This window comes from Lathamus discolor, chromosome Z (genome assembly GCF_037157495.1).
Source record: "Lathamus discolor isolate bLatDis1 chromosome Z, bLatDis1.hap1, whole genome shotgun sequence".
NCBI classification, from domain to species: domain Eukaryota; kingdom Metazoa; phylum Chordata; class Aves; order Psittaciformes; family Psittacidae; genus Lathamus; species Lathamus discolor.
This window is the reverse complement of record NC_088909.1, coordinates 19,274,788-19,287,913: the sequence shown is the minus strand read 5'-3', so window position 1 is coordinate 19,287,913 and position 13,126 is coordinate 19,274,788. Positions and strand designations below refer to the sequence as shown.

General features: G+C 39.3%; 2 protein-coding genes across 2 annotated transcripts in view; both read right to left on the bottom strand.

Annotated features, from left to right (window-relative positions):
- Positions 1-2,711: 2,711 nt before the first annotated feature.
- The window catches only part of LPCAT2 (lysophosphatidylcholine acyltransferase 2), a 30,354-nt gene continuing 19,939 nt past the window's right edge, over positions 2,712-13,126 (bottom strand). Inside the window, exons 11-14 of the mRNA XM_065662747.1 lie at positions 12,824-12,977; positions 5,875-5,973; positions 3,973-4,114; positions 2,712-3,701 (exon numbers count right to left, since the gene is read on the bottom strand). Of these exons, the coding sequence (XP_065518819.1) occupies positions 3,457-3,701; positions 3,973-4,114; positions 5,875-5,973; positions 12,824-12,977 (640 nt within the window). The 3' untranslated portion in view covers positions 2,712-3,456. The remainder of the gene's footprint in view (positions 3,702-3,972; positions 4,115-5,874; positions 5,974-12,823; positions 12,978-13,126) is intronic.
- Positions 10,141-11,941, bottom strand: CAPNS2 (calpain small subunit 2). Its single transcript, XM_065662748.1, has one exon. The coding sequence runs from the start codon at positions 11,243-11,245 to the stop codon at positions 10,499-10,501; it is 747 nt and encodes a 248-aa protein (XP_065518820.1). The 5' UTR covers positions 11,246-11,941; the 3' UTR covers positions 10,141-10,498.

The window sequence follows — 13,126 nt, the reverse complement described above, 5'->3', positions numbered from 1 at the left end:
ATTAGACCTGTCACGCAACATGACATGGAGGAGGCAACACCTACAGGAAAATTGTGGGAATACGATTTGTTACGTAACTCGTTCTGATGTAGATGAGTACAAAAGCAGCCACTGCCTGGCTTGATATCTCTGGCTGATGCTGCATGGCTGTTGACTGTGAAAATAGGAGGTTCATTTTTGGATGCTTTCCATCAAAGTATTACTGCTTTTCATAGTTCTACTGATGGACAGCAACCAGCCAAGAATTACGTGATTTTGTCAATGTAGGGCCAGATCTTATAGCAGTATGATCCGACATGAAACCTGGCTGTGTTACACAACACAGAAAGTACAAATACAGTTTCAGTTTTCTTGGCTTGAAGGATCTTTCTCTAGAAAATCAACCTGTTGTGTGGCCAGTGGAGACCCTGTTGATTCACCTTCCCTAAGCGAATTCATCAGGATTTACAGTATTAATATCTTCCTTGTTCCAGGGTGAACAAGGAAGGTCCACTTTTCTAGGTGACCTGCCATTGCCTTTCATATGTTCACAAACAGGAGCCTTGATTTTAAAAAATTATAAGTAAGATTTATTCTAGGTGTGTGTATGTACTTATCAGAAACCATGAAAAACAGCAACCCATGGGCCTTTGTTCTTGCGAATTAGTTGTGTATTCCTCTTGTAATAGGCTTGTCCTTGTTTGTGTCTCACCCTTGTTCAGTCAAGATTGTTAGACCTTCTGTATACATTACAGAATTACGTTATTTTGGTATCTGTGAAGGATTCATCAGCAAATCCATGTTACAACATGACAAAGAAGTACTGATCAAATAAATGATGTTCACTGTGGTAACAAATACACCTACTAGCTCTATAGTGCAGGACTTAAAATGATCCTTAAGCAGCCTGTAAGCAGCTCCTAGACTTGAGAACTCATACCTCAGGAAGTCTCAGGCAGAAAGGTGTCATCTGACAATGCCTGACTGAGAACCATCTTCTGTTTAGTATTTTTACCTTCTTCTTCTGTTTAGTTCCTTAGGCACTTAATGTAATGCCTGTTTACTGCAGACTGCTTTTAGTTTGGTCCTTTAAAAGCTCCCTGAGGCACAATGATGCCTAGAAATTAATATATTCCCTTTCTGCACATCAAGCAGATGTGTGTATATTGAGTTAGTGTCTGTAACATTTAGCTCATTTCTTTTCAGAGCATAGTTGAATCACTGCTACATACCGAGCCCATTTGTGGCCTTTCCTCCTTAAACTATTGGGATATATAGATTTACATACACAGTATTTTTAGCTTTAATTGCAAAGTGCTTGTGTGACTTGCAGGTTTTTATAAAATCAATAGTCCTAAACATGCTACATTTTGGGCAGCATGGTGCTCCAGTTGTTGAATGTGGCTAGATTTAACAGCAGCGTGTGTAAGGAACCTTTGGTATTCCAAGACCTGTGCTTGTCTGTGTTGTCTTTGCCCACCCACCTTTTTCTTACTGGTTGGAATAAAGTTGTCTTTGAAAAGATCACTGCTGATTGAGAAGCTGAGGACTTCGGTTTATGTGCTAGGCGAAAGTGTCCTTGCCATGGAATTAACATGCTTTGCAGCTAACTGTACAGCCAGGTTAGGGTAACTACTGCTTCTCCTTCTCTAAAGTGAAAGAAAATCCTCTCCTAATGTTTATATTACACAGACATGATTGTTACTTCTCAGATGTGGTTGAGTTCACTCATTGTAAGTGTAAATGAGGTGTCATTTTCCATCAGATACCTTATTTTCTGTCAGAAAACAGAGGTATCTCTCCACATACCTGCAAAACTTCTTTGTATCATATCCCCTCTTGCTGAGACAATAAACAGAAGTAACTCTTTGGAAGAGCATCACTCCTGTCTTACTTTCCTAGCCTTACCATAAAGAGAAGTGCCAGCACACTCAGATCTAGGAATGCCCACTTCAGGTTGCATTGTGTTTACCAAAGTAAGACATCATGAAGATGATTTTCTGCAAATCCCCCCAGTCCCTTAAGGTAGACAGAATACCCTTCCCACTCTACTAGAAAGACAGCTGTTCAGGTGAAGTGTTTTAAAAATATAGATTTATTTTAAGCACGTGAAACATTAGGATAGGCACAATTATAAATATAGAAAGATTAAACATGGCGATGAGCTTGCAGCCAGACAACGCAAGCAGTAACTTACACGCAGAGGTTACCAGTTCACATATGAAAACCTGCTGACACTGGTTATCTTTGGTACTAAACATTCTAGGCTTTGCTCATCTTAGTTTTCATTTGAAAATATACTGTTACTCCACCCCTATTAAGTTTTTAATTAGAAATATTTGCATAAATACATATATATATTTAAATACTGTATAAAGTGCACTCAGATAAAGGATGGAAAAAGGTAAAGGCCCAACTTCCAGTGCACTAAAGGGGAGTGAGGCATAACCTACTCAAATCATTAACAAAACAGAGTGTGTTTTTTAGTTAAACTCTAGGAACACATTGAGGAATGCACAGTAATAAAAACATGGCTTCCAGGAGACAGCTTTAGAATAGATACTAACTACTACAACTATGGCTTGACAGCATATTTGCCTTTTAAGTTTTGCAGAGCAAGGTCACATTCCTCTGTTGATAATTAGTAGAATAAAAAATATGCTGAAGTTTGAAATGTTCCTCCTAATGTGATCCTGAACAATTGCTACTGCAAATGACGTTCTATTTATTTTTAAATAGTGGATTAATTCTTGGGTCTCATTGCCTGCATTTTCCTGTAGACTGTGACCTGCTATCTTGGAATTCCCATTAGGTTTTTTGTTGTTAGAAGCACAGCCATTTGCATTTTTAACTAGCCTTTAAGCCTAAATCTGTTTCTGTTAACATCAGTGAATTAGCATGTCTTGCTCAGAAGCCTAGGCTTTATAGTTACAGAGCAGTTAAGGGAAATCTAAGGACAGCTAAAAGAAAACATCAGCTTCAGCTCAGCTTCTTGTAATTTCTTCCTGTCTCTCAGGGCCTTGACAAGGGCTAAGTGATATTGCAAATTGAACCACTCTGGCATCATTTCCCCCCCTTAAGACAAGTTGGGGATGTAGAGAAATTGAGCAGCACCAAAGATTCCACTTGTTTATACACAAGTGGATCCTCAGTTTCCATCCTCAGAGGCCACTGCAGTGCTGGAGCCTCTTACCCCTGCTAGCACATCTGCTACTTTTGTGGAAGCATGAACTTGGAAGACAGTGAACAACATTCCCAGTATTTGTCATCCTGACATCAAGGACAGAATAGTTACAGTGGTTTCTCCCTTATACTCAAACAGGAGTAACTTCTGATACGAAAGTGGAAAAAAAAAAAGAATACAGATATATAGTTTTTTAAACTGTACCTTCCCTCTCTATTTTATATCAGTTGTGCTTATGAATAGCTAGGAGAAATAACCCTGTAGAACTCAACAGCTGAATTTTTCAACTCTTCTCAGTCATCCTTTTTGTCAGAGGTAGTAGAGTTATCCTCTTCATTGCCTTCGGGACAGACCTTATTTCTTGCAGTTGCTGATTCTGATATTGAGACTGTACTCTTTCTAACTGGACTGTGCTTGACTGCAGGTGACTCAATGTCATACTCCTCCAACATATCTAACTGGTATCTCTGTAGCTCTAGGTATGTAGTAAACAACTTGGCATATTCTGGATGCTTGAGTGCAAAGTGCTTGAACTCATCTGAAAAATACAGAAAACACAGATACTATAGTGCAGCAACAGAATCAAAGGAAATTTCAGTGCCTGCTCCTTTTACTGAAGCTGATCTCCAGTTACTTTGCTCTGAAGCATATCAAGCATACCACACAAAGTACCTAGGTCTGTGCTTCAGCTGTTTTCCCCAGAAAGAGTATGAGAACCATCACATAACTTCAGGGAGAAAAAAGGTAAGAAATTCTCACTGTCAGTATAATAACCAGAGTGCTCTTTGTTACAAAAGGATGTAACCTACCATAAGACAGCTTCCCCGTTTTATCTGCATCTATTTCTTTAAAGAGCATAGATACATCAAGGTCTGGCAGCCCCAGAGCTGCCCGAATGATACAAGCAAACTCATCTTCCTTTATAGTGCCATCCTCGTCCTGGTCAAAGAGCTGGAAAACACAACATGTAGCAATACTTCAGCATGAGCTTGCCTATGAACCTTCTGTGCATATTAGTAACATGTATTAGGTTTCTAGCATTCAAAAGGTGATCTGCAAACAATGCCTAGGATTCAGAAGGACTGGTTGTCTCAGGCACTTTCTCTTATAAAACATTTTATGTATTTTCTCTGGAAAAGAGAGACACTTAGCAGACACTCAGCAGAGCAATGTACATACTATAGCTGGGATTACAACATTCTGCAACAACAAACTGACCTCACAGCCTTAGTTCAGTAGTAAACTCATACAAAACTGATAAAGACAAAACATTAACAAAGGTTTATTTTTACTATGAGCTGTGCTAAGGGTCTACTGGAATCAGCTACCATATACTGGAACAACTTAGATTTTAGTCTTCATTTTCATTAAGTTCTGGCACATCTACCATCAGATTAAACTTCTCATAGTTTATGCCCTCACATAAAATGCCTTAATTTTAGTATACATGATCGGTCACCCACTAAGGAATTATCGTCATTAACAAGGAATTTTGGTGACTGGAAGTGCAGGCAGTAGATGTACCTCGATCATCCCATGCTTTCCAGCACACTGACAGTGAGCATCTGCTGTGAATCAGCCCCTTGAGAAACACAAGGGATGAATGGCTCTAATGCTTAAATACTTGCTACAGGCAAACTTTTCCAAACTTTCCCAAGAAAACAAGTAGCAAAAGGAACCTCATAGTTCCACTTCAGACTTAAACAGGGTTTTACCAGCTGAACCAGTCATTTCCTACTGAAACTGGCAATTCAAACAGATTACTGATTTTATAATCAGCACAAATGGTAAGATACTGCAGTATAGTCTGGAAAACAAAATAATGAAACAGCAACAATAGTGCTAGGCTTGCTTCTTCATGTGAATCTGTGGTGATAAAACATCCCTAAAAAAAAGCACAAATCACTTGGAACAGCTATAGAGCTTATCTGTAAAGCAGCCAGTGGATATAATGGATTGCCATAAAAATTCCAGTACTTCCCAAGTACCCATCAGTACTAAAAAGTACTCAAGATGAACGTGATCCATATCTCCCATATTGTTCAATATAGGTCATAAGAACAGATTTCTGGGTAAAGCAACTGAATCTGTATCAAAGATCTACGAAAAAAAAAAAAAGCCACTTGAGCATTTTCCTGTTCAGGGGACTCAACAGCCTGGGCATCCCTGATCACATATTGCCTGCTTGTACCTGAGATTCGAAATGAGCTTAGTGCTCCCTAACTGCTGTACTATCACCACACCACAGTTCAAGCCAGTAGACCTTAGATGCAGTCCAATTTTTTTGGATGTGCCAGTCCTCGATAGCTTTTCTTGGCTTTTCCAACCCCCTCCTCTTTGTTAACACCAGTGACTCTATTGAGCACTTGACCGACAAGAGGATATTGCTCCATCTATTGTCTACTTGTGACACTGAAGAATCACAGCAGAAAAAAACTCAGGCAAAAGAACTGCAAGTGCTGCTGAATCATTTTTGGAGTTAGCCTGCCAAGTTACATATTCATTAGTGCCTTCACATGGCTTTTGAAACCCTTTTCCATGATGCTGGCAATTCCCTTCTTCCCCTTCACACTCTAAATGTCAATTGGTTTAACAGTATTACTCACATTTGCATAACAGATTGAAGCTATAAACTTGTGATTAGAAAGCTAACAGATTTATAGTCAGTCTTGATTTGTCAGGTTTGTAGACTTACGCTAAATTGAACTTACCTTAAATGCCATCCGAATAGTCTCTTCTGTGTTGGCTGGGTTACAGAGAATGGACAAACCAATTACATATTCTCTGAAGTCAATGGTGCCATCTCCGTTCTGTATGCAAACACACCCATGGAAGTAGTTTCAGTTAATACTGCAGATCACTTTAACAGCTGTTGTATAAATCAGCTATACAACTTGCATTAAAACAGTTTACAGCACTAGATGTATTGGCTCTTCCCAGAAAAAAAATACTAACAGATTGCTAAATATATGTAATACAAAGGCTGAAGTAGCGATGTTACAGTATTTTCAATAGCTAGAAATTTGGTCTCAATTTCTCTTGTAAACACCCAAAAGAGATCTAAACCAATTTACACATTTTTTCTTTAGTATATGACCTCCAAGAAGCCTTCAGTAAGAACTGGAATACATGGGTTTAGGGTAACTGCAACACTTGTTGCAGCACTGGCACGTGCTCACAGTCCAATGAAACATCCTAGAACACGCCAACAGTGAGGCTGTTGCCTTGTATTAATTCTACCTAAGAACCTTCAGTAATAAAATATATGCTAGTAAAAGTACAGCCTGATGATGCAGTACCTCTACATGGACTATTCTTTGAAGCAAATGTGTTGCCCTACAAGCTATTTTGAAGCAAAGACACTATCCTACCTTTTGAGCCAGAAATGCAACAAATTCGCTGTAATAGTCTCTCTGGTAAGTTCAGTTTAGATCTGAAAAAACATTTCACTACAAAGCTACATCAACAAAACATCTTAAGTTTGCCTTGATACGGGATTTGTGACCAGTTTTTCTATGTAAGCTGCGTTATACTTGTGGATACGGAAAAAGGCAGAGGCCTGCTGAAATATATGCTTTAGTCAGTAGTGTTCCTCCGACCACACTGAGTTTCTTTAGGAAAACATAAAGTGTCCGGGAAAGAGCTATATCTAAGTGTTAGGTGATGGGACACAGTTAATGAAAGCACAGCAGAGATGACTAGCAGCTCTTAGTTTGGAACATTCACAAAAAGGGCATGCATCAAAACCATTTTAAAAGCAAAAAAAAGGCTGAAGCAGAGCTCCCTTTGTGGATAATCTGTTGCACATTTCAAGAAGAAAAAGATTTACAAAGTAGACTCTAAGTCTGAGAACAGCACAAAACTTTTTCAGCCACTCGAGAGAAGGGCGGTCTCCTGGGTAAATCCATAGTGAACAGCCAGATCTAGATTCTATTCCTGGCTCTTCTACCATCTTCTTATGCCCAATGGAACATACCAACCTTAACTTTTTTGTTCCTGGTCTTCTGCTGTTGAATAGTGGAATATGGAGCTTGGCTGTGGAGAAATGCTGCTCTGTGGAGCATTCTGATAATCTTGGGTTCCATGAAATGGGATTTCTGTTACTGAATTCAGGTTTTAAGGTAGTTCTTGATTAACAAAATATGTGTAATAATATGCTCAGTACTTATTTTCTTTATTAAGCTATATGTCTGGCAGGATACAAAACTGCTAAGATACACTTTTATTTAGCCTTCTAATCCAACTCAGGACTCTTCTGCACAGACAACTGTTGCATCTCATTTGAAGACACACAACCTTTGAAAACCTTCTACTTCAAAAAACCTGTACATTTTAGGGAAACTTTTTAGCAAAGATATGAATAGTCTCTAAGTTATTTCTATGTACGTCTAAACAATAACTTTTGATAGTTTTTAATCACTAGAAAAGGACAATGTTCTCTCATAAATGCTGTTGGATTTACAAATGTTGTGCTCTCATTGTGCTGCAGAGTTTGACTTTAAATATTATGGCTACTTCACAGTTCTCCTAATAGAGATAACAGATCAAACTTTAAAAACTATTGTTATAAAGCTAAACTCTTAAAGCAACTGAGACAAGAGTGTTGATAATGATTGTTCCATGCAATATTAGTTTTGGACAGTTTTGTGAACTGTATTCTTAGCAAAGGATTGTTTGATGCAATTACGATCTTTTTAATTTATTTTTAAAGTTAAAAATATGTATCACAGGAAAAGAATTGGGAAGTAAGCTTTAACTAAAATAGTCCCATTAAGAACAACTGCTGAAGTTAAGTTAACACAGCTGCAGCTGCACAAGGAAAAATAAAAAGAGCTAATAAGGGTCATATTACTTTCATTAAAATGCTAAAAATGAGTAATCAAAACTGAGTGCAAACTGATACGCAGAACTCCAGCCATTTGAGTAGGAAATCAAGCTACTATACCTGCAAGATCATGTTGTGACTAGCTCTACTGAGCCCTAGAATCAACTTGGCCAGCTTCCAAATGCTCTAGCAAGTTGGCTAATGAGAAACGATAGGGTTATTCTCTGGAAAAAGAGATGGGAGTTAAACTGAAAATGCAGGGAAACCTTCAGTGTTTGTGTAGCATCACTGCAAACAAGGACTTGCAGTAATCTTTCTACAGTTATCTAGCTGTGTTTGCAGCCTGTGCAAATATTTAAATATTTTAAGGAAGCAACACATGAGCTGAGCTCCAATTCTCTAAATAGCAAAGCAGAACAACAATATTTAGATACTTGTATTTATGTTTCATAAAATAACTGAAAGAGTGTAAACTCAACAAGCCCTGTTTTCTTTACAGAAACTAGTTTTCTGCTACTATTTTCAATATGGCATGCTATGGTAACTAGGGTTTTGTTTTTTACACAATATGGTAAATCTTACATTTTGGGAAACAAGAAAGTTTACATTGTCATAAGCAGTCTTGGAATTGTGAAAGGGTTGCAAAGACAAATGCAGTCAATAAAGTTTAAAGTACTACTGCCACAGATCTTTTTTCTCACTATGTAAGGCAATAGGAAAAATCAAATGTGCATGTCTGTGTGCTATTTAGCTAAGTAAACCCTGAGTAACTTAAATGGCTAGTACAGAAAACCCACAACTGAGCCACCTGGGGAGGAACTGCAGGCGCATCTCTTGTGCTCATATCCAGGCTCATTATGCAATAGCCTATTGCTGTAACTCCAAAATTTCCACTGCCTGTTGCAAGTTCTAACGAGTCAGAAAGAGTACCTCTGAAACAAACCTGGTAGGATGGCACTCACATGGAGGTATCACACTTTCGTTTGTGCTCACTTTTCTCTTACTCAGAGCCCAAATATTACTGTGGACAACTGTTTTTTCCACTGAATAACTGGGAGAAGGGTGAATGCCATTAGGAAGGGACTGACCTCTTTCATCTCAAGAACTAATAAGCTCATATTACTTCCATTCAAGTGCTAAATTTGGGCCAATACAAGTATTTTTACTCTGTCGCCCAGCTTGGTATTAAACAAACTGCAGGAGGAAAAAAGTCTGAGCAAAAGTTGTAAGTTAGTTTTTCTTAAGTTGCAAGCAAAAGGCTTCTGCATGTATACCAGGGAGATTTCATCAGTTTGGAAAATAGTATTTGCCAAGTGTAACTGCAAAATGTAGAAATCAAAGCTACGGAAATTTAGAAACAAACCCAAACCACAACAGATTTGTCAGCATTCAGATGCCCTGCAGGTATTGTGTGGGATTTCTCCATTAGTCACTGATGTTTCCCTGGGGAGGGGCAGGGGTGTGTGGATTCTGACAACTACAGACTGCCTGTGGTGCTACTCAACTCATCCTTGCACATTCCAGTCAGCTAGCACACACCCTAAACCATTTTCTTGTAAAGCTGCAAAGCCCTGCTGCGAAATTGCCTTGTTAAAAGGCTGCCTTCATCAACCATGTAATCCTTAATGCAAAGAAATGTACCTTCGACAGTTCAAGTTATTCTGTTTTCTTCTACTCAAAAGTTGATAGAACTACATAACTAGGTTGAGTGGGATGCTGCACCCTGATAAAATTTAATTCAGCCAGAGGCTGATTTTGGCTGGCTCTCTGCTATGTGACTGCATTATTACAGCAAACTCCTCTAAATATAAATATAGTATTTTAAATTGTTTTCATTATAACTATAATAAGACTTAAAGGAAAAAGAGAAAAGGCTAGTTAATAGAATTGTAGAAAGGAGAAAAAGGTTGTAGAAGTAGCCTTCTGTAAGTCTTCAGTTCTGTCTTGGCCTGAAGGTAGAACTGACAATACCACTCAGGTTTTGCTGCAGCAGACAAGCATGAAAAAGCAGAAGCAGGGAGGAAATTAAATATGATTATGTAAATTCATCATAGCTATTGCAATTCTCATGTTTTTCCCCTTGTTGGAAATAACTGAGCAACTCTCTTTACTGGTGATTACCTTTAGGCAAACAGAGCTTTATTCTGGCTTAGCAAATGCCGAAGAGTTGGAACAGTAACATCAACACCAAACTTACGAGCTTTTATGTAATAGTTATACTCACATACAAGCCACTTCACATGAATAACTAAGCTTTGATCCTTCCATATATTCCCACACTTCAGAATCTAGAGATAGTTTTCTGAGACATGCAGCTGTTCAACTGACAACTAACCCAAACCCTTCAGAAAAGCAGATTAATGCACACAGAAGAGGAAACACAACACTTTGAGCTATCTGCCACAAGCTACATCTGCCTTAGAACAAGGAAAAGACTACAGTTCTATAGTAGAGGATTGTAGTCTTCTGTATGTATCTTCCAGATGAAGCTTTTCCTCTCTGGTACACCTTCACGAATACATGGTCAGCTCTAGCCAGTCTTCAATGGTCACTTTAATCCGTCCTTCTCCATCTCGGTCCAGGGACTTGAAGGTCCGGAACATGCTGTCCAGTCGTACCAAACAGCTAATGAAGTTATTGAAGTCCATGCTGCCATGCTCGTCAGCATACCTGCGTATGATCACCTGGCAAAGCTGCTCGTTCAGGTGGAACCCTGCAGCCTTCAAGGCACCTGGCAGCTGAGCTTTGCCAACAGTGCCTGATTGATCAGTATCATACTGCTTGTAAACACACTGCCATTTCTTGATGTTGTTCCACAGATACTTAAACTCTTCAAAGCCCAGTTTGCCATTTGTATCATTGTCCATGACAGCTACCATGCTACGGCATGTGTCCAAGCTGAAGCCATCTGTTTTCAAGTCTTGATGTCTGGAAACGACTTTGTTCAGGATGTCCCTTAGCTCTGTGGCACACACTTCCATATCATCTCCAGCAAGCTGGACAAAAAGGCGACGAAAGTGTCTGATCTCCTCACTCTCGTAAGCTTCCACATTCGTAAAATGACTGTGTGGAGATGGAGGTGGCTCCGGATTATACTGAGCTGCTGCTTCACTTATAAGATTGACAAGACCTCCAACAAGTCCTCCAAGATTCCTTCCATGACCACCTCCTGTCAGGAGACCTCCAAGGCCACGTGCAAGGCTCCCTCCATGACCACTACCACTTCCTCCGCTCAGCAAAGCTTTAGCAAGGAACATCGTGAAGACTTTTTGGAGTTACTGAGAGACCCAGTGCTTCTGTAATGCTCCGAAGCTGTATTGTGTCTGAGATGTAGGCGTAGGCAAACCACAGTTTATCTGCATACTTAAACTTCACCGTGTCTGTGCATGTCAACAGCTGTGCCAAAGTTCTCTAAGGTCTCTGTAGTTTCTGTCAGTTGTTGACACGCCTCTGTTTCTTTTCTTCTGTGCATAATTAACTTGATATGATTTGAAAAATCTTTGTGGAAAAAAGCCCAATGAGGCTTAAAACCACAGAGCAGAAGCCTCAAAATACCTGTGTTCATAACTGAAGCAATTTGAAAAGAGCCCTGCCACGTTAATGTGACCGTTCATCAATAAAACTGACCATAAAAAGAATGCAGCAAAAACTACTAGTCTTGTCGGTTCTGGCTGTCTTTCACACCTTCAATTTTTTAATGAATTGAGCATTACATTGCTAATTCTAGTTACTGTCACTGTTGTGCCACATAGGGAAAGTTAAAGGAGTCTTGCTTGCCCTTAATTATTTTGGGTGCCACATCATGTCTGTATTTTATGTACTGTGCTTCAGGACTTGGACTACACGTTCACAGGAGCCAATGGTCCAAGATGTGGAGGCAAGAATGAAGAAAGGATGAATACCTAGCTCTTCTAGAACTTCAAATGCATTCAGCAATGAAGGAAATGCATTTGGCTCTCCTCTATTTTAGAGCTTGTAGAACCTTTTTGTCTGGAAAAGTCCCAAAACAGTTCTTATTGGCATATACACGGGAATGACCTACCAGGGACAGGTATGCTGCGGAAGCTAACTTGATCACAAGGAGTGACACGGAGCTGGGAGAGCTCCTACGACAAGAAATGAACTCGAGTTCATCAGCACTTGTAGGACAACTTGCTGCTTGCACTGTAGCACATAATGCGTGCCTAGAAGCAAGATGAATTCTGTGCTGTGCTCTAGTCACTGATGCTTCTGGTTTAGTCAGAGTGGCACATCCACAGAACAATTTGTCTCATCTTCAGGGAGAAGTATAAAATGAGAGATCACCACTATGGGGGAAAGCCTAAATGATCAAATTAACATGTAGCCTCCTTTATGGCTGGAGATTGGCAAGAAGAGAACTTACAATGTCTAATAGCACCCTTCACGAACACATATGCAGGAACACACACTCTAGTCAGCTTCAGTCTGCCTTATTTCTATTTACAACTACATCAGTAGTTCTATCTATGTATTTCTATTTACAACTACATCAGTTAATTAGGCTGTCAGAGTATACATAAGGTCAAAATCTGGGGGAGGAAAAAAGAAGTATTCAGCCATTACCAGTATGAAGATTACCATCTGACGGTAGTGTGGCAACTTGGTCCAAGAGATGGCTGTCATCTCATAAGCTACAAACTGATAATCCTTCCTCCATCGAAACTCAAGATGGAAACTGCAAGAGTCACCTATCTTGCCTACAGGAATTGCTAAACAAGAAGCATTTACTAAGTTGGACACAATGAATTAAACATCCTTCTGGGACATGATTTTTAACAAAACATTGTCAACATGTGAGTTCACCAACTACTCACCCTGTCGAAAAGTAGAAACAATTCTCTGAGGACATCTGAAATAGGCAGCTTCAAGTACTTTGCAAACTCCTCAATTCCAATTCTTCCCCCTTTGGAAGCACTTGCAATAGCAGCAAAGGTATCCAACTGCTCTCTGACACGATTCCATTGTAGGCTATGCAAACATGAGGGAGAGGAGATTATTTCTATACAGCAGACCTTGGACAGATGGAATTTCAGTAGGAGTTATTACAGTGTTCAACAATGAAAAATAGCCAAATACAGCATTCTGTGTGCTTCCAAGCTGACATTTAACATGAAATC

What these genes read in the sequence shown, in the direction of transcription:
- CAPNS2 (XM_065662748.1), bottom strand. Translation starts at nt 11,245, where the DNA reads ATGTTCCTTGCTAAAGCTTTGCTGAGCGGAGGAAGTGGTAGTGGTCAT.